This window comes from Eretmochelys imbricata, chromosome 14 (assembly GCF_965152235.1).
Source record: "Eretmochelys imbricata isolate rEreImb1 chromosome 14, rEreImb1.hap1, whole genome shotgun sequence".
In the NCBI taxonomy this organism is placed as follows: domain Eukaryota; kingdom Metazoa; phylum Chordata; order Testudines; family Cheloniidae; genus Eretmochelys; species Eretmochelys imbricata.
In genome coordinates this window covers 31,727,127-31,747,583 of record NC_135585.1, presented here as the reverse complement: position 1 = coordinate 31,747,583, position 20,457 = coordinate 31,727,127, and the positions used below count along the sequence as shown (strand labels likewise).

The following is a 20,457-nucleotide window of genomic DNA, read 5'->3' as shown; positions in this document are numbered from 1 at the left end:
AGAATCATAGAATCACTCCGCGCTATCTTTATTCAAAACAGGAGGGTTTGGGGAACAAGGACAAAAAATAACTTGTTGGGGAAAAAACATTTGCATGAAAGTCACTGAATAAAATTTACAGAAACAAAAATGACATTTAATGAGAGTGAAGGTTCCAGCAGGACTCACCTGGCCACCCAAAACCTTAGAACACGAGAAGAAGGGAAAAGACGTGTTACACTGATCACAGAATCTTGGATCATATGCGTCCATGTTTCATGAGGCCTTCAGTTCCATCTCTAACAGGAACCCAAAAGTAACATGCATCCAACTTCATCCCACTCATGCTGTAACACAAAACCCAACTGGTGAACTAGTACTAATACGGCTTCTCTCATTGGCTACTGTCAGAAGACAGGATACTGGGCTAGATGGACCTTTGGACCCAGTATGGCCAATCTTATGTACCCCGCAGTATCAACAGTTCAGCACATCCTATCTCCCACAGCCCCTGCATTTGGGAATTAATCTGCTTTGACAGCGTGCGGTCACTGCAGAGGTTTTGTGTCAGAGCGTGAGTTGGACGGCAGCGTGGGGGCATGTTGCTTTTCAATCGCTGTTGGAGAAGGAAAACTTTTAGACTCTAGGACAGTTATTCCCCCACCTCCCATCCCAGTCTCCAAGTAACCCACCCACCACCACCCAAGTTCCCTCTCCCATTGGCTGGGCCCATCCAGCAACGACCCAATTTCAAAATACTCCATTCACCTCCTGTGCTCCAGCATCCACCATACTGCCTCATGGGTCCCAAGTCTCTCAATGCCCCAGCCCCCATCCTCATCCACCTATAGGTCTCACAATCGCCAGATGAGTGAGTGGAGCAGAACTATGGAAAAAACCACTGTGACCATCTATCCCGTGTGGATTTTCTGATGCCTTATAAGGTGGGAGCTCTGACGGAAGCTTTTCCCACACTCGGGGCATTTATAGGGTTTCTCTCCTGTATGGATCCTCTGATGCGTTTTAAGAAGTGAGTTCGACTGGAAGCTTTTCCCGCACTCACTACATTTAAAAGGTCTCTCCTCAGTGTGAATTTTCTGGTGTCTAATAAGGCCTGAGGTCACACTGAATCGTTCCCCACAGTCGGGGCATTTATAGGGCCTCTCTTCTGAGTGGATTCGCCGGTGTCTCCGGAGGGTTGAGCTGTCATTGTACCTTTTCCCACAGTCCAGGCATTTAAAGGGTTTCTCTCCTGTATGGATCCTCTGATGTTTCATAAGGGCTGAGCAATGACTGAAGCTTTTCCCACACTCAGGGCAGTTATAAGGTTTCTCTCCTGTGTGGATTCTCTGGTGTTTAACAAGGGCTGAATTCATACTAAAGTTTTTTCCACAGTCGGGGCATTTATAAGGTGTTGCTGCTGTGTGGGTTCCCTGATGTGTAACAGGCGCTGGCCTTCGTTTCTCTCCAGTGTGCATTCTCTTATGTTTAATAAGGCCTGAGCAGTCACTGAAGCTTTCCCCACAGACCAGGCATTTATAGGGTCTCTCTCCAGTGTGGCTCCTCTGATGTCTGGTAAGGTGGGAGCTCAGACGAAAGCTATTCCCGCAATCAAAGCATTTATAGGGTTTTTCTCCTGTGTGGATTCTCTGATGTGCTGTGAGGTCTGAGCTCACACTGAAGCTTTTCCCGCAGTTGGGGCATTTATAGGGCTTCTCTCCAGTGTGGACTCTCTGATGTACAATCAGGATTGATCTCCGATTGAAGCTTTTCCCACACTCAAGGCACTTAAAGGGTCTCTCTCCCGTGTGGATTCTCTGATGCACAAGGAGGTCTCTATTCACACTAAAATTTTTCCCACAGTCGGAGCATTTGTAAGGGTTGTCCACCATGTGGGTGGCCTCGTGTGCAAGAAGGTAGGAGCTCACTCGGAATCTTTTCCCACATTTGAGGCACTCATAGGGTTTCTCTCCTGTATGGATTTTCCGATGGGTACAAAGGGTCGAGCTCAGACGGAAGCTTTTCCCGCAGTCAGGGCACTTATAGGGTTTCTCTCCTGTGTGGATTCTTTTATGTTTAATAAGAGTTGATCTCACAGTGAAGCTTTTCCCACATTCGGGGCATTTATAGGGCTTCTCTCCAGTGTGAATTCTCTGATGCGTAAGAAGAAATGACCTCCGATTGAAGATTTTCCCACACTCAAGGCAGTTATAGGGTTTCTCTCCCATGTGGATTCTCTGATGGGCTTTTATACTTTTAGATTTCCTGAGAGCTCTGCCTGTGGCACTAGCTTTACCATATGACTCCTCTATGGGAATTTTCCCCAGATCTTTTGAACTGCATTGACTCTCGTAGGTTGCCACCATCTCGGGACTCGGGGAAATGCTCCCTTCAGATCTTCCCAATAGCCTCCCATCTGCTTCCACTTCCCGCAGGCAATTCTCCTCCTTTATCTTCACCATCCCATCCTCTGCTGGAAGAAAGAGGGAAAATTGAGACCTGAGTCATTGCTTGTGCTGGGAAGTAAAGAATCCTCAGAAAGGGGAGATGGCAGAAATAAATAACAATGATATGATCTGAAATAAGGGGCCAAATCCCCCAAAGCAGAGGGACCAGTTCTGCTTCCGCATGGCAGCTGAACACTGAGAAAGAAAGGGGACGAGGGGGAGAGAGGTGTATTCATGTGTCAGTCAGGGTGTGAGGGAAGCTGACATCTGCCAGGAGGATGCAACCCCTGCTGGGAAAACCCTGACATGGGTGAGAAGGTGCAGAACTAGGGGACCTTTTTGAGAATCTCAGCTGTTTTCTTCACTCACTCATGGTTTCCAAGTTGGTTTAACATATTCCTCACCTGCACAGGTTCCTCTCAGGATCTCCCCTTCCTCTTCATCCAAGGGGCTCAGCTCCTCCCCTGGCTCCATCAAAGAGATCTATAGTAGAAATAGCCCTGGATTAGACGGAGTGTGGGCTCCCTGCATACGGGGTGAGTTTATTCACTCATGTGTATCCATGTGTGATTTTTACTGATTTTTTAGCAGTTGAGTCATCTTGAAAAGTGAAGAGTTAAAATCAGACTCGTGGTTTTTCTACGAAGGAAATGAAGCTTTAATTCTCCCTCCGGTCACACACCTACACCGATGCCACATTGTGCTGTTGGTTTAGCAGGGCTCACTGCATGCTGCCAGCTGTGAGGCAATGAGGCCTAGTGGATATGGTACTAGGCAGATCCTCATGAGACCTCTGATCTACACCCAGCTCCGTCATTGACCTGAAAAGCAATATTTCCATCCCCAAGTTTCCAAATATCAGGAGTCAAATCTCAAAAATCATAAGATTTCCTGAGGAAAAAAGTGATTTAAATAAAGATAACAAACCAATAATAATATATTTTGGGTTCTTTTCTTCCAAGTTTGGCAGTCTTTTGGGATCACTTTTTCTGCTACCATCGTGGCTAGAATTTTATTTTGTTTATTTTTTTAAATGAAAGCTGACTCTTGTAATTGCAGGACTCCTTGAACTGAGGCTTTATTAACTCCCCCCCCACTAAATATCATGAGACAAATATCATAAGCTGACAACACACAGACAGGGAGACAGAACTAGAGATACTGGTCGTGGTATTTAAAAGTGATTAGTCATTTTGGGTACCTCTGATGGAGAAGGCCCAACCCGAGATGCCAGAAAAGGGCTTGACTGAAAATTAATGAGACTTAGGCTCTGAAATCAATTGGGCATTTTTGATATGATCATCCGAGAAGCATATACTAAGCAATTCCACCCTAGATAAAGATACATTTAAATGAAATTTTATTCTGTTACTTATTTAAATAAAAGTGAGCGCAGCACATAGAAGAAATTCCTTTCCATCCTAGCTCTCACCAGCCCAGTTACTCTTTGTAGGGTGACACGAACAGCCCTTCCAGTCTGGAGTCCCCCCAAATACATCCTTGCTGTGTTCTTAATTACCAGACACTCGGACTTTTCCCCTCTGGCTCATAACCTCTGGCGGTGTGAAACTGGCTCCACAGATACCAGCATGCTTTGGCACACACACTCCACACAATTTACACACCAGACACCTGTTTGGGATAAAAATAAGTGAAAAATTTATGGAACAGAAAAGCCCAGTTTCAAAGATGAAAGAAGAGGGGAAAGCAAACATCTACAAGTTACGCAGAAAACAGACAAAAAGATGCGAGTTCAGGCTTTACATTTTCACATTAAATCAAATCCCTTTTCTAACAGGAGTTACCTATTGCCTTGAAAGAGCATGTCCACTAGCTATAGGAGAAAGTCAGCATTCACAGACAGCCTCCCGCCTTGAGACTGTCCCTCAAGTTCTGGACAAAAAACCCTCAGTCCCAAGCCTGATTTTAATAGCCTTTCTCCCCTACTCCCCCCCAGGCCCTGGCGACTCATGGTTAAACAGAACAGGACAGGAAGGAGTTTTCCCAGTGTTCCAGAGCTGTGTTGCTCTTCCCAATCTCAGGTTGCCTCAATCTCTCTCCACTAGCTCTAATGGCCAACCACTGTCCCTTCCCAGGCTGGACAGTGGGTAGCCACTTCAAGTTTCGTGCCAAAAACTGGTTTGGGAGACGCCCCTCCCTGCTTGAGTGCCCACCGCTTTGCTGTGAGGTGGAGCTGAAGCTGCATCAAAGATTAGGAGCAAAGGCTTCTATATACACAAATACATACATTCATAAGGACAGTCTGTATGTATATCTCAGTAGTTCTCAAACTTTTGTACTGGTGACCCCTTTCACATAGCAAGCCTCTTGAGTGTGACCCCCCCTAAATATATTAAAAAATGTTTTAAATTTATAATACCATTATAAATGCTGGATGCAAAGTGGGGTTTGGGGTGGAGGCTGACAGCTCGTGACCCCCTGAGGGGTCCCAACCCCCAGTATGAGAACCCCTGGTATATCTCATAACAGCCAGCAGGGTTCAGAACATTACAAGCTTTCAGAAAAGACCTCGCTGAATATGTTTTTATCGTGCAATGACACAGTGGTTTAACTGCTTACTTATGTGGGTTTAAACCTTCTGTTCTCCCATTTGTGTGTCTGGACCCTGACTGTCATACCATGATCCAGTGGTTAGGTTGCTAACCTGGGGTGCAGGAGACCTTGCTCTGCCGCAGACTTCCCCGTGTGACTCTGAGAAAGTCACAGTCTCTCTCTGCTGCAGCTCCCCAGATAAGGACAATAGCATTTCCCTATCACACAGGGGCAGTTGGTGGATACATTAAAACTGCCAAGATCCTCAAATACTGTGGTGATGTGGGCCAGGTAAGTACCTTAGTTACAATTTTCCAAAAATATGAAGGTAAGTATTTAACTATGAGCAAGATAATTATTACAACATTTATATTCCTATGGTTAATAGTTAGAGCCCTACCAAATTCATGGTCCATTTTGGTCAATGTCACGGTCATAGGATTTTAAAAATAATAAATTTCATGATTTCAGCTATTTAAATCTAAAATTTCACGATGTTGTAACTGTAGGAGTCCTGACCCAAAAGAGGGTAGTGGGGACATTGCAAGGTTATTGTAGGGGGGTTGTGATATTGTCATCCTTACTTCTGTGCTGCTGTTGGCAGCACCACTGCCTTCAACGTTGGGCGGCTGGCCAGTGGTATCTGCTGGCCAGGAGCCCAGCTCTGAAGGCAGCACCATGGCCAGCAGCAGCATAGAAGTAAGGATGGCATGGTATAGTATTGCCACCTTTACTTCTGTGCTGCTGCTTTCAGAGCTGGGTGCCTGGCCAGCAGCCACCACTTTCCAGCCACCCAGCTCTCAAGGCAGCACAGAAGTAAGGGTGGCAATACCACAACCCCCTACAATAACCTTGCAACCGCCCCACCCCTTTAACCCCCTTTTGAGTCAGGACCCCCAGTTTGAGAAACGTTGGTCTCCCCTGTGAAATCTGTATAGTATAGGGTAATAGTATACAAAAGACCAGATTTCATGGTCCGTGACATGTTTTTCATGGCTGTGAATTTGGTAGGGTCCTATTAATAGTGGATACACACACACCATTTTATTTTTCCAGCTAAGGATGGGGGGGAAAAAAAAAAAAGATTCCATACTGCTCATATTAAGGTGTCAGTTCATTTGTCTAGTCCTAGTACAAGATAAGTGATCATCTTATTTGCACATATGAGGCCAGATGAAGTACATCAAGAAAAGCAACCACATCGGTGGATACAATTATCAACAATCAGCCACAGAATTTAAACAACAATTATATTGGTGTGGTAGCCAACACTACAGAACTTCATGGAGTTTTGGCCCTCCAGAGGAAGAGACGACCAACCCCTGTCTCCAGGGTCAATTTAGTACAAGTAAAAAGGGGGAGGGGGAAAGAACTGTAGAACGAACAATATTCTAAACTGTCACAATCCACGATAGTCCAGGTTACCCTTCTGCATACAATGTTTTTCTCTGTGGTTGGCATTATAGTGAGCTCAAATATTCCAGAAATAGGAGGTGTTGTCACACTGGAACACAACTACTAACAGAGCCTGCTTCAGGAGAGAAACTGTAATCATTTCAGCAGGGATCATCAAATATTTTTTGTCAAGGTCCAAATTTCTTGGTCAAGGTATGGCCAAGGTCCAGACTCCAGAGAAAATACTAAAACAACAACAATGACAATAATGAATAAAAAATAATTGTGGGGTCCATTCAAAAGCATCTGGCGGTCCAGTTTTGGCCCATGGTGCGCCTGTTGGCTACCATGATTTGAGCCCCCATGTCTTCCTTTACAGCAGGGAGCAGATTCGGATGGCCAGGGAGGGAAGTGACTCCAGCAGATGTTACTGAACATGTTCAGATGGCCGAAGCCTGCGCAGTAATAACATCAAAGTAGCAAACTGTGACCAGTTGCAGTTTGTAATATAATTCTGGCTCCTCCTACCAGGACCAAACCCAATGAGACGTTTTTAATCTCTCTCTCTCCCCCCCCCCCCCCCCCCCCAGCACAGAGTCTCTGAACCAAACCACGGAAAGGAGCAGAACCAAAGGAGCCGCTCTGGGGGATCCCACTGACAGGGTCCCCAGGGCAGCGCATCCCCCCAGCAGCGCGGGGACCAGGCAGAGGCAGGAACTGGCTTTTCCTCTCCCTGCGCCTCCCCTTGTCCCAGGGAAGTCAATCTGCCCGGGGTGCTGCAGGGAACGGGGCTGGGCAGGGCTGGGAGCCGGGAACCTCCCTCCTCAGATTTCTCCTGCTGCCCCTGCCAGTCTCTGCCCCTGTCTCCCTCCTGCCCCCTCCCCTCCCCTCGGGCTGGGAGACTCGGTCCCTGGCCCGGTCGGGCCGTTCGCTCTCCCGGCGCTGGCTCGGCTCCTGCAGGCGCCCAGGGGGGCAGAGCCGGGGGGGGGGGGGGCAGCAGCAGCAGCTCTGGGACTCGCAGACCCCCGCCCCCCCGGGAGCAGAGATGGGGAGAGGAGGGGCCGTTGGTGCAGAGTCACTTTCCCCCCCGGCCCCGGCCCTTTCCCCGGGTCTCTCCCCTCACCTGCAGGCTCCGGCTCAGGGGCTGGTGTCGGCAGAGCCCGGGGCTGCCCCAGAAAGTCCCCCCGGCTGGGCCCCGAGGGGCGCTAGGGAAGGGCTCACCCCGCCGGGGAGCAGCAGCGGCTCCGCCCGGGCTCCCGGCGCATGCACCAGGCAGGCGGCACCGTCTGACCGGCGCATGCACCAGGAAGTTCAACCCCTGACATCCTGAGCGGGATCGTTCAGCGATCAGCCGCCGCCTTTCCCCGAGCAGAGCCCCCTGGCGGCGGCAGCTCCGGAAATGCAGAGACAATGTTGGAACTGCTGCCCGGCCACACTGTAGCCAGGGGAGGGCTCCGGGTGCTGCGACTGGTGGGGGGGAGGGCTGCTCTCTGTGCTCCCCACAGCCGGGGAGCTGCAAATTATTGCTGCTGCTTCTCCTGGGACCCGGGAGCCCACCAGGCGGAGCCGGAGACTGCAGGTATTTGAGGGAGAACTGGGAGGAAAGTGCTGCGCGTCCGTCCCCCCAGCTCCTCTCCCATCGCTGCTCCCTGCGTGTCTGCCAGCCCCGGAGCGGCTGGCTTTAGCGCAGAAATTTCCCCTGCGGCCTCAGATCTCAGCCCCTAGCTCAGAGTGCGCCCCCTTGTGGTGAAGGCGCCTGCGAGAGGGGTGGGTGGGATCTCCCCGGGACCTGCCCCAGGGGGTTAGGGGTGGGGTAGGGGGTCGTGGTTCAGGTGGAGGAAATGGAGGGAAAGGCCTTGGGGGGGGGGAGCAGGAGCAGGATCAGGCCCCAGCGGGGGTCCCTACCTGTGTCTGGGCGGAAGGGGAGGGGTGAGCGATAAGGAGATGCGGGGAAAGGGGCGTACAGACAGCAGGCAAGGCGGCATGTTGTGCAGTGAGGGGCACCCCAGGGAGCGGAGAAGAGTGGGGGGGCTCAGGGGAGTGTGTGTGGGGCGGGTTATTCTTCATTTAAAAATCTACTCCTATTATCTCTGCAGCGATGGGTAAATCTCCCCAGCATTCCAGCAGGGACAGGGGCCCCTTTGCTCCACCCCACACCCATCAGGTCTGAAAGGACTGAGGCCAGGTCTACACTACAGACCTATGTAGGTATAACTACATAGCTCGGGGAGGAGGGGGCAAAAAATCCACCAGACCCACCCAGATTCGGAGGGCAGGTGAGGGCAGCAGCTTCATCAGATGTTACTGAGCCTGCTCAGACTGCTCGGGGACAGCACACTAGCAAATGTTTGCCATCCCTTGGGAGGATCTGGAGCAAAACGTGGCCGTTATTCTGCAGCCTGGCAGGGCAAGGGGGCAACTGGGGAAGCTTCAGCAGGGGCTTTCATCCATGTCACAACCTGATTTGCTGTGGGGGAGGAATAGCTCAGTGGTTTGAGCCTTGCCCTGTTAACCTAGAGTTGTGAGTTCAATCCTTGAGGGGGCCATTTAGGGGTTGGGGCAAAAATTGGGGATTGGTTCTGCTTTGAGCAGGGGGCTGGACTAGATGACCTCCTGAGGTCCCTTCCAACCCTGATAGTCTATGATTTCCCCCAGGCTCTTTCCCTGTAGATAGACACTCAGTTACAACTGGTCCCACTGACTGGGCTGCAGCCCAGGTTGGTAGCTAAGAGGATGAGCAGCTAAGAGCCTTTGTAACAGATGCTGGAAGGGGGAGAGTTGAGGGTTCTGAGGCTTTTCTGTAATACAAATATATAGTATATCTATATAGCGTAACCGAGCATCATGCAGTGTGTGACTCCTGCTTTTGACTGATTAGTAATCAAGGCTCCTAGAAGAAGCTGCTGCTGCCTCCATTGTGCTTTGGAGACCTGGAACAAGTAGCTGCTGCTCTGTGTCAGGGAGAGATCAGAGAAACTGATGGGGGACTTTCTGCGGTGGCTGGAAGCAGCCCCGGGCGACACCAGCCCCTGAGCCGGAGCCTGCAGGTGAGGGGAGAGACCCGGGGGAAGGGCTGGGGCAGGCCGTAGAGGATGGGTTCCTCTAAAGTGCTGGGAAATCTAGTTGAAAAGTTACATCAGGCAGGGTGATTAGTTCCTGCTCTCTCTCCCCTAGGGCAGGTTCTCTGTGGCTCTGGTCTTTGACTGAGCCTGACCTACTGCACAGGGACTGAGGCTGAGGGGGTAAAGAACTTTGAGAGCCCCAGATGCAAAGTGATAGAGAATGGTAGGGCTGGGGCATGGTTATTATTTCATTGATTTTTTTTCCATAGAAAACTGACACTCGCCAAAACTCTGAAATAACAGGGACAAAATATTTAATTATGGTCTCTGAATTGGCATCCAATATGTAGCCCTCACCTGGAATGTTTTCATATGCTGGGCGTGTGCACACGGATGCCATTTGCACACTCCGATGGAGGGCGAGAGGGATGCATGCAAAAGAGTTGTGGGTGCACATGGAAAGGGCAATACTGTATCAACAAGGTAAAAACATGATTAAGCATCTTCCCCACTGTCATAGAGAATATCAGGGCTGGAAGGGACCTCAGGAGGTCATCTAGTCCAACCCCCTACTCAAAGCAGGACCAATATCCAATTTTTGCTCAGATCCCAAATGGCCCCCTCAAGGATTGAATTTACAACCCTGGGTTTAGCAGGCCAATGCTCAAACCACTGAGCTATCTCTCCAGCTGCTGTTCTCACCCTGCTGCTGTTCTCACCCTGGCAAGCTGCAGAGTAACATCTATATTTGGCTCCAGCTCACCCAATCCTCCCAGGGGACAGGGAAGGGACAGAACTGCTGGAAGGTTTGGTCTGGGTCTGGGTGTGGGTGGGGAATGCAGAAAGGGGTAGGAGCCCAGCAAGTGAAATCCCTTCTGAGCCTGCTTTAATGTGGGGCATAAGTTGTAGGGACAACCCCAGCAGGAGAGGGTGGAAATTCCCCTGTGAGATGTAACAATTGCCTGACCATGTAGACATCAGAGGTGCACAGCCAGTGCATTTAGCAGCCACAAGTCACTCTGGAAAGTCAGGAACTGGGCTTGAATATCACAAGTTTTAAAAATACACTTTGTGGGGAGGGGTGATTTTATTTATCTTCTGATGTTTAAGCTTTTGGGGGGAAGCCACCTGCCCCCTTAGTGAGAGAGAGAGAGAGAGAGTGTGTGTTTGTGTGTGTGTGTTGCATATTGCATCACAAGAGCAAAACTCCACCTGCCACAGTGTGCATGCAAAATTACAGCCTCCCTTCTCACAGGGAGATTCCACCCACTGACCTTCCCCTATTCCTGGGATGGGGGAGCTGCCACTCTGTGTCCAACTCCACACCCTCCCGCATCACTGCTCTGTCACCAGTCTCTTCTCCCCTGATCCTCACAGTCTCCTCTCCACACCTGCCCCTCTATGTACCTGCCGTTCCCTTTACACTTTCCCTGTACGTCTCACATTGGCCACCCCACATGCTCCTGAGCTCCCTATCTGCAAACCCCCACAGCCTCCCACCCTGCACTCCCTAATCCATGACATTCCCCTAAACCAGAGGTCAGCAACCTTTCAAAAGTGGTGGGCTGAGTCTTCATTTATTCGCTCTAATTTAAAATTTCGCGTGCCAGTAATACATTTTAACATTTTTAGAAGGTCTCTTTCTATAAGTCTATAATATATCACTTAACCATTTTATGTAAAATAAATAAGGTTTTTAAAATGTTTAAGAAGCTTCATTTAAAATTAAATTAAAATGTAGATCTTATCAGTTTAGTGAGATCCTTGCTCTTGCTTTTCTTTGCTGAGTTTTCCAATGTCTGGCACATATTTGGATACTTTAAGCTGCACACAGGCTTCTGAGTGATCAATTGTTAACCAGCTCCGAGAGGGACAGAGGACAGATTTCATGTGTGAAAATACCTGTTCACGCAGGTATGTGGATCCAAATGCTGAAAGCATTGCAAATGCAATTTTCTTCAAACAGTTAAATTTCACTGGCAGGGACGTCCAGCAGGTCACAATAGAGGCCCCATGATCTCTCTCGGTAGCTTCAAGTGCACTCCGCAGAGCCTCAAACTTTGATGCCCACAATTCTGAGGTTTTTAACTGAATGAGCTGCATTTCGAAATCTTCAACACCCATCCACTGAAATACAGACAAATCCAAGTCGCTTTCGTCAAACTTTTCAGGTTCCTGCATGTACATTCTAATCTCAACGTCAAACACAGTGTGCTGTTCCACGTGGTGTGATAGTGATGTAAGCAGCAAATCAGGACTTAAAAATACTCCAGCACAGTGGCTCTGGAATAATTTTTAAGGGGGGGATGCTGAGCTGCTCCCCCTCTTGCCCCTGCCTGCACCCCTCACTGCCCCAGGCTGGGCCCAGTGGACCACAGCTGGGGGTGGCTGCAGAGCCCTGGGACCAGCGGCCCGGACCCCAGGCCAGCAGCGGAGCCCCCGGGACTGGTGGCTGGGACCCAGGGCCAGCAGCGGGCTGAATGGGGCTGGCGGACGGAACCCCAGCTGGCAGGGGGCCGGTGGCCAGTACCCCAGGCCAGCAGCAGAGCCCCCGGGACCGGTGGCCAGGACCTGGGCAGTGTGAGTGCCTCTGAAAATCAGCTAGCCTTTGGCACGTGTGTCATAGGTTATCTACCCTGCCCTAAATCATTCTCAGGCTCAGTCTGACCCTAACAAATCCCTCTGCACTGCTCTCAGCCTCCCTCTGCCCCACCCCACCCCACCCCACATACTCCTATGGGCCTCTGTTTCCCTCTTGCCCCCATGTGCCTTGCATCATCTCTCATTCTTCCTGCTGTGCCTCACTCATTACCCTCTTCCGTCTGCCTCTTGCTCCCCTCCCAGGATCTCACCACACCTCCTTCCCCCTCAGTCTGCCCCCTGGACACAGACAACCCTGCGTGCTGCCCCACAATCCACCTCTCGCCCTCTCCACCCCCGACTAATTCCCTGCACCCTCCTCAGTCTGGCTCTAGCTTCCCATGTCTCCTTTTCTACGCATGGTGTCTCCTTGCCAGAGGATGTTGTGAAGGCCAAGACTATAGCAGGGTTCAAACAAGAACTGGATAAATTCATGGAGGATAGGTCCATCAATGGCTGTTAGCCAGGATGGGCAGGGATGGTGTCCATAGCCTGTTTGCCAGAAGCTGGGAATGGGCAACAGGGGATGGATCACTTGATGATCACCTGTTCTGTTCATTCCCTCTGGGTCACCTGGCACTGGCCACTGTCGGAAGACAGGATATTGGGTTACATGGACCTTTGGTCTGACCCAGTATAAACCATTCTTATGTTCTTATATATCCAGCCTAACCATAGGGCCCCAGCCATATTCCCTGAGGAGAGCATGGCTTCACCCATACTGAAAACAATGGGAGCTGGTGACCATTACTAGGAGCTGCCTTACTTCCACATGCCAGATCTGTAGGGAAATGGTGGCCATCTGGAATAATAATTAATAATTATTGAATGAACAATCATAGTCCTCAACTGTACTACGTTAATGAGCCAAATTGACAACTCTCTGATACCCCCTATTATAAAGAACTCAGAAAAGACCCCCCCACACACACCACAATTCACACCAAAATTTAAGGATATCATCAAATCCTTCACCAAACAACTCCAAGAGAAACTCTACAACCTCATCCACCATGAACCCATCCCATGGACCTTCTGTGTGCTTCAGAAAACACACAAACAAGGGAACCCAGGCAGACCCATCCTAAATGTCCACGGTATTCTGACTGAATGAATATCGGGACTCATAGAAACCATCTTCAGACCACTCACAAAGGGCTGGCTTCCTGGACCAACTTCCTGCAGAAACATTGCAACTTTAATAACATCCCTCCAAACACCATCCTTGCCATGAGAGATGTCACCGCCACGTACACCAACATCCCTCACAATGACAGCATCGCTGCCTGCCTCAAATATGGACAGGGTAATGGACAATGCTTAGATGTCCACCCAAGCATATCGCCAAACTTGTCCATTTCATCCTTACATATAACAAATTTACATTCAACAACAAACACTTTGTCCAAAGCATGTGAACAGCCATAGGTATTACTAGGATGGCTCCTCAAAATGCCAGCCTCTTCAAAGAAAAATTTCTAGACAAATGAATCATGAAACCAATGATGTACCTGAGATATATCAATGATATTTTCATCCTACGGACAGATCACCTCAACTCCCTCACAGATTTCCACCACAACTTCAACAACCGTCACCCATCCATTAAACTCTCTCTGGAATATTTCCACACTAGCATCAACTTTCTGGACAGCAATCAGGTGCAATAATGGAACTCTACGGACAACAATGTACAAGAAACCCACAGATCACCACACTTACCTTCAAAGATCCAATAATTGCCCAAAACATACCAAGAAATCAGTTATCTACAGCCAGGCACTCAAATGACACAGATTATGCTCTGAGGAAAAAGTCCAGGATACATACCTTAACACACTTAAAACCACCTTTATCAAACAAGGACACTCCAACAAAGAAGATGGGTCCATCAATGCCTATTAGTCTGGAAGGGAAGGGATGGTGTCCCTAGCCTCTGTTTGCCAGAAGCTGGGAATGGGTGACAGGGGATGGATCACTGGATGATCACCTGTTCTGTTCGTTCCTTCTGGGCACCTGGCATTGGCCACTGTCGGAAGACAGGATACTGGGCTAGATGGACCTTTGGGCTGACCCAGTATGGCCATTCTTATGTAAGAAGTAGATCACATAAGGGAACAGGCCACCCAAATACCCAAAGAGAACCTGCTTCAATACAGAAAAAAACCCCTCCGACCGCACACCCGTAGTTGTCACCTGCCTCCCCACACTGAAACCCATACGGATATCATTAAACAACTACAGCACATACTTGATGGGGACCACATCCTGAAATAAATCTTTCCTGAACCCCCTCTTCTGGCTTTCAAATAACTCCTCAACCTCTCCAGGCTCATCATCAGAAGCAAGCTCTCCACAGACCAGAACGCACCAACTCAAAGCACCAGACCCTGCCAGAACAACAGATGGAAAACCTGCAGACATATCTCCACTGCTACAATGATCAACACCCCCCACAACACACCTTTCAAGATCCATGGGTCCCACATATGCCCATCACGACATGGGGTGTACCTCATCCAGTGCACTAAATGCCCCAGTAACAACTACGTGGGTGAAACCAGACAATCACTATGCTCTCAAATGAACTGACACAGAAAAATGCAAAAAGACAAAAATGCCCTATCGCCCGTGGGTGAACACTTTTCACAAAATGATCACTCTGTATGTGACCTCTCAGTCCTCATCCTCAAAAGAAACCTGCTCAACACCTTCAAAAGACGAGCCTGGGGACTTAAATTCATAACTCTGCTAGACTCTAAAAATCATGGACTGAATAGAGATACTGGTTTTATGGCTTATGGTTTTATTAGAACAATCTGTAACTCTCTAACCCCCTTTTTGTTCTATGACTACAGTGGTGTTAACAGGCCACTTCACCTTGACTGGGGCTTTGTAAGCAATCTGTTCCACTTTGCATTTAGCTATGACACCCTGACTTTAGTACCTTTCCCAGAAGGAAAAGAGCTCTGTGTAAGCTTGAAAGCTTGTCTCTCTCTCCAACAGAAGTTGAACCGATAAAAGATATCACCCTTGTCTCTCTTGAATAAGGGCGGCTTGACTTCAGCACTTCTGAAGGTCATGGGAGATGGCAGCCATGATGAACAAGGGAAAACAAGTGAGTTCTGTGTCAGGAATTGTGAGATCATTGGAAACTTCTAAAACTCCAGACTAAATATCATGAGATTCATGACGCATTCAGTAGAGTCGGTGGCTCTTGGGCATCAGGTTTTCACCTCACAACCAGTTTGTTTTCAATTAAAGCATCTGGAAATTTTCCCCCTCTCCCCAGGAAAGTTCCCTGTTCTCTGTGGGAAGGGGGATTTTCCAGCCCTCTCCTGGAGTGAGCTGGTGGGGTTGTGGCTGGGGCAGCAGGTACTGAATGAGGATCTCTTGCTATTTCAGGGGCCAGTGACCTTCAAGAAGAAGACTCATCATGCAGGAGAACTGTGAGAATGTGACCTCGCTGGGTAAGGATTCCTGTACCCTTAGGAATTAGAAGCTGGGGTGGGGGGGGGGGGTTATGTCTCTGAGGTACCCGGGTTGGCTTCTGCTCAGGGTTCTTCCCTGCTCCGTTATATTTTGGGGGATCACCCCCATCACCACCAGAATCCACATGACCACTCCACACCCTCTTCCAAGGGAGAGGAGATTCAGAGACGCAGTGGAGATGCTAGTCCAGAGGAGGGCAAACTATGGCCCGCAGGCTACATCCAGCCCACGGGACCCTCCTGCCTGGCCCATGAGCTCCTGGCCCGGGATGCTCGCCCCTGGCCCCTCCATGCTGTTTCCCCTCCCCCGCAGCCTCAGCTCACTGTGCCACCGGTGCAATGCTCTGGGTGGCGGGGCTGTGAGCTCTTGCTGGGCAGTGCAGGTGCAGAGCCGCGGCCTGACCCAGTGCTTTGTGTTGTGCGGTGGCCTGGCTGGCTTCAGCCAGGCGGCACGGCTGCCTGTCCTGGTGCACTGGGTGGCACGGCTGTAGCACCGCCAGCCACCCGTGCTCCATCCAGAATGGTCAGGGAGCAGCGGGAGGGAGTTGGATAGAGGGCAGGGGAGTTCGGGGTGGTGCTCAGGAGGCGGGGGTGTGGATATGGGTTGGGGCGGTCAGAGGGTGGGGAACAGGGGTGTTGAATGGGGGCAGGGGTCCCGGGGAGGCAGTCAGGAAGGAGGGGCGGTTGGATGGGGTGGTGGGGGGCAGTCAGGGGCAGGGGTTCCGGGGGCGGTCAGGGAGAAGGGGTGGTTGGATGGAACAAGGGTTCTGGGGGGGCAGTCAGGAATGAGAGGAAGGGTTGGATGGGGCAGCAGGGGGCAGTCATGGGTGGGGGGTCCAGGGTCGGTCAGGGGACAGGGAGGGGTGGATGGGGCAGGGATCCCAGGGGGGCCATCAGGGGACAGTGAATGGGGGGGTTGGATGGGGCAGGAGTCCCGGGGGGGCATCGGGGGTGAGAAGCAGGGGGGGTTGGATAGGGGGCGGGGGGCAGTCAGGGGCAAGGGTTCTGGGGATGGTCAGGGAACAGGGGGGGTTGGATGGGGCAGGAGTCCCGGGGGGGCCGCCAGGGGGCAAGAAGCAGAGGGGGTTGAATAGGGGGCAGGGCCAGGCCACGCCTGGCTGTTTGGAGAGGCACAACCTCCCCTAACTGGCGCTCCATACAATTTCAGACACCCGATGTGGTCCTCAGGCCAAAAAGTTTGCCCGCACCTGTGCTAGTCCATCCCCAGAACTTCCAATGGAGAGGAAGAGTTGCATGTTCCTCTCTGTGTTATTAAACATGGGCACACAGTGATACACAGAGATTTCACATGTCCCTCCCTACAGAGAACGGGGTCCATGCCTGGAGAGGCTTTGGTCTCAGCAATGTTAGAAAGTAATAAGAGATTGTCCAACTCCTGAGCCAGAGTCAAAAGACCTCCCAGTTTATGGAGATCCCGGGATCTCCTTCCACAGGAATCACATGCCACTATAAACACCTGACCTCCCGCAAAGGAGCTCCAGGACCATTTTCCAAGCCATTTGGTTTATACAAAGGCACTACCTGACACATCTGGAAACAGCTGTGCCTGAGAATAACTGTAAAATCCTAGTCTCAGCCTCAGCTGTTTTCTTTCCCCTGAGCTGGGTTTCCAGTTCCCACAGCCAACATGATCTCCTGGCTGGAAAGTGGGGAAGAGCCATGAGTATTAGGTCACTAAGGCTTCAAGGAAAGAGAGATCCTGAGAGGTGCCAGTTCAGGTGAGGAATTGTTTGAATGGACACAGAAATCATCCAGCCTTGTCATAAACATCTGGAATTCTCACACAGGCCTATAAACTCCCCCATTTCTGCCTCATCTCAACCTAGTCAAGATTATGCCCATGAGCTTTCATATCTTCCTGGCAGATGTGACTCATGGCTTTCCATCCACCCTGACCAACATCTGGCAGCAGCTCATGTCTCTCTGAATGTTCAGATGGGATGAAGAGGCAGAATTGGTCCTCTCCTCTCTCTCTGTTTGTGGAAAGGTCTTGGGGGTTCAGATTCCACTCCTGAGTTTTTGATTTCTCCAGAAGAGTGGAGCCCGGAGAAGAAGGAAATTTGGTTTGTTTGCCCCATTCTCATCCCCTTTCTCAGGTACCCTTTCCCCCTGGCACAGGGAATGACTCCTGTCTGGATTCTCTCTCTGTCCCAGCAGGTGATGGGATGGTGAGTGAGAACGAGGAAGAGATTCCTCAGCAGAAAAGTCTTGAGCAAGTGGAACCACATGGGATATTGCTGGGAAGACCTGAAGAGGATATTTTTCAAAGTTCTGAGCCGAGAGAATCCTGTGAGACTCAGTGCAGGCCAGAGGGGCAGCTGGGAAACCCCCCAGAGGACAGACAGGGAAAATCCAGTCACCGGGAGGGAGGTTTGGAGGACCTCAATAGGACCACAATGCAGCTGAGAATCAGCACTAAAGAGAAACGGCATAAATGTGCTGAGTGTGGGAAAAGCTTCAACCAGAGATCAAACCTGATTGTACATCAGAGAGTTCACACAGGAGAGAGACCTTATAGCTGCCCTGACTGCAGGAAAAGCTTCAAGCAGAGTTCAGACCTTCTTCGACATCAAAGAATTCACACTGGAGAGAGGCCCTACCGATGTCCCGTCTGTGGGAAAAGCTTCAATCAGAGCTCAGAACTTATTAAACATCAGAGAACCCACACGGGAGAGAAACCCTATAAGTGCCCTGAGTGCGGGAAAAACTTCAATCAGAGCTCAGAACTTGTTAAACATCAGAGAATTCACACAGGAGAGAGACCCTATAAGTGCTTGGACTGTGGAGAAACCTTTAGCCAGAGCTCACACCTTACTGTGCATCAGAGAATCCACACGGGAGAGAGACCCTATAAGTGCCCCATGTGCGGAGAAAGTTTCAGTGTGAGATCAGCCCTTACTACACATCAAAGGATCCATACAGGAGAGAAACCCTATGATTGTCCCATCTGTGAAGAAAGTTTCAGTCAGGTCTCAGCCCTTATTACACATCAGAGAATCCACTCTGGAGAGAGACCCTATAAATGCCCCGACTGCGGGAAAAGCTTCACGCAGAGCTCAGCCCTAATTAGACATCAGAGAACCCACATGGGAGAGACACCCTATAAATGCCTAGACTGTGGGAAAAGCTTCAAGGCAAAGGTCTCTCTGATGTCCCACCAGAAACTGCACACAGGATAGAAGGTGTCAGGAGCTTTCCCTGCGGGGCAATGGGTCTGTGCCCTCCTGAAGCAAACTGTAAATGTGCTTCCTTTGAGGATGATCTGGGTAGGGACAGCAGGCTGGTGGATGGTTTGGGGGGTGGTTGGTGGAGCCCGGAGAAGAAGGAAATGCTGGGCACTGGGGAGATGAGTCATTTCAGGGTCCGAGGGGAGCAAGTGGTGGGATCAGTGGGGAGATGTTTCTGTGGGTTCCACACACTCTTTCCAGTGTAGGGAAGAAGTAAAAATGCCCCATTGTCATTTGTGTCTGAGTCATCTCTGCGGCTTCTAGGGCACCTTGAGGTATGGACAGGGGAATGATATTCAGGGAAGCAGCAAGGGGCCCTGCATGGCTGTAGTTATACAGCAGGAAGAGCTGCCGATCTGAAGTGACAGGATGTCAGAGCGATGCTCAGTGTATTGGCCAGCTCTGCAGATGCAGGGAGCTGGCTGGGGACTGAGGAATTCATGGTGGAGATTCCCCAGAGAGGTGGGGTCCTTGGGGATTGCACTGTTCTCGTGAGGGCAATGTGGTGTAATAGCAAGAGCAGTGGGAATTGGGATGCAGGAATCCTGGAGAGGGGGCTGATGTCTAGAGGTTAGACTGGGGTGAAGGTGGCAGTCAGGTCTCCAGGACTGGGTAACCAACTCTGCTAATGTCTCCTGTGCAGTCACTTCCCTCCCCTTCCTCCCGTCTCTACAGTGGAGATAATAACAATTGCCCACCTTCCTCAGAAGTGGAATTACTGTGTATTTAGGGGCAGAGGAGGAAAGAAGCACTAGGGGAGGGAAAGTTTCATTATCATTATTACTATTAGTTTTCCACGACTGGGGTTTTCTTTTCAGTTTCAGGTTTTCAGTGTTTTCCCCATCAACTTTAATGGCCCATCACTTGTCTTTTCCTGGGTTGTTGTGATCCTAGGCACCACGGTATTCACACCCTGCACACTACTGCACTAATATCTGTGCAAAATATGCCTTATGAGCCATAGACACCAACTCCGTGGGTGCTCTGGGGCTCAAGCACCCACGGAAAAAAAATAGGGGGTGCTCAGCACCCACCAGCCACCGTGTTTCCAGCCCAGGCTGGCCACTGATCAGTTGTTCAGCGGGCCCCGAGCGGCCAGCGAGCAGTGAGCGGCTAGTGGAAGGCACTTGGGGTAGGAGGCGGAGAGAAGTGAGCAGAGGGCATGTGGGGGATGGGCCTCAGGGAAGGAGGCGGATCGGGGAGGGGAAGAAGCAGAGTGAGGGCAGGACCTCAGGGCAGCGTGGGGGTGGAGCACCCGCTGGGGGGAAAAAAGTCAGCGTCTGTGTTGCGAGTTATCATTCAAAAGCGAGTAGCATGCCAGTCACTGATATCATTATGAATTGTGTGTGACAGTGCTGTAGGTGGAATTATGGATACTCAATTCCTTAAAGCCTGTACCTAAAAGGTGTTTAAACCAGGCGTGTCAGGGAGAGTTGATAAACAAAAGGTTTTCTCCAGACAAAGAAAAGAGGACAACACTAGAAACCAGATGTGGCCAAATTCAGTGGGCTATTCATTTGTATCGGAGCTTGCAGGAAAAGATCATTTGCACCATCTAAATTGCCAGCGTAGGGAGCATGGAGGCAGACAGCACGGGATATCATCCACCCCCAGCAGGGAAAAGGGCCTGTAGGTGGGGAGA

General features: G+C 50.3%; 3 protein-coding genes across 11 annotated transcripts in view; 1 reads left to right on the top strand and 2 right to left on the bottom strand.

Annotated features, from left to right (window-relative positions):
* Positions 1–7: 7 nt before the first annotated feature.
* Positions 8–5,547, bottom strand: LOC144275204 (uncharacterized). The gene is made up of 3 exons (XM_077834369.1): positions 3,859–5,547; positions 2,831–2,909; positions 8–2,452 (listed from the first exon to the last, which is right to left on the bottom strand). Exons 1-3 carry the CDS (start codon positions 3,922–3,924, stop codon positions 891–893), a joined length of 1,707 nt encoding a protein of 568 aa, XP_077690495.1. The 5' UTR covers positions 3,925–5,547; the 3' UTR covers positions 8–890.
* Positions 5,548–7,792: 2,245 nt separating this feature from the next.
* On the top strand, positions 7,793–19,314 carry LOC144275210 (uncharacterized). 8 transcript variants are annotated; one of them, XM_077834385.1, is made up of 5 exons: positions 7,793–7,953; positions 8,471–8,578; positions 15,083–15,194; positions 15,482–15,546; positions 17,746–19,314. In XM_077834385.1, exons 4-5 carry the CDS (start codon positions 15,513–15,515, stop codon positions 18,765–18,767), a joined length of 1,056 nt encoding a protein of 351 aa, XP_077690511.1. In that variant the 5' UTR covers positions 7,793–7,953; positions 8,471–8,578; positions 15,083–15,194; positions 15,482–15,512; the 3' UTR covers positions 18,768–19,314. The 8 variants fall into 8 exon arrangements, with proteins under 8 accessions (XP_077690511.1, XP_077690505.1, XP_077690509.1 ...); XM_077834379.1 differs by having other exon boundaries at positions 17,743–19,314; XM_077834383.1 differs by lacking the exon at positions 8,471–8,578 and having other exon boundaries at positions 15,128–15,194; positions 17,743–19,314.
* Positions 10,995–20,457, bottom strand: part of LOC144275202 (acetylcholinesterase-like) — a 28,217-nt gene continuing 18,754 nt past the window's right edge. For both annotated transcript variants that reach the window (XM_077834367.1, XM_077834365.1), the window contains one exon: positions 10,995–11,563. In XM_077834367.1, the coding sequence (XP_077690493.1) occupies positions 11,521–11,563 (43 nt within the window). In that variant the 3' untranslated portion in view covers positions 10,995–11,520. The remainder of the gene's footprint in view (positions 11,564–20,457) is intronic.

What these genes read in the sequence shown, in the direction of transcription:
- LOC144275204 (XM_077834369.1), bottom strand. Translation starts at nt 3,924, where the DNA reads ATGTATTTGGGGGGACTCCAGACTGGAAGGGCTGTTCGTGTCACCCTA. An exon ending in TACAAAGAGTAACTGGGCTG is followed by an intron (nt 2,910 to 3,858) that starts GTGAGAGCTAGG and finishes TTTCTACTATAG; the next exon opens with ATCTCTTTGATGGAGCCAGG. An exon ending in CCTGAGAGGAACCTGTGCAG is followed by an intron (nt 2,453 to 2,830) that starts GTGAGGAATATG and finishes TCTTTCTTCCAG; the next exon opens with CAGAGGATGGGATGGTGAAG.
- LOC144275210 (XM_077834384.1), top strand. Translation starts at nt 15,513, where the DNA reads ATGCAGGAGAACTGTGAGAATGTGACCTCGCTGG. An exon ending in TGAGAATGTGACCTCGCTGG is followed by an intron (nt 15,547 to 17,742) that starts GTAAGGATTCCT and finishes TCTCTGTCCCAG; the next exon opens with CAGGTGATGGGATGGTGAGT.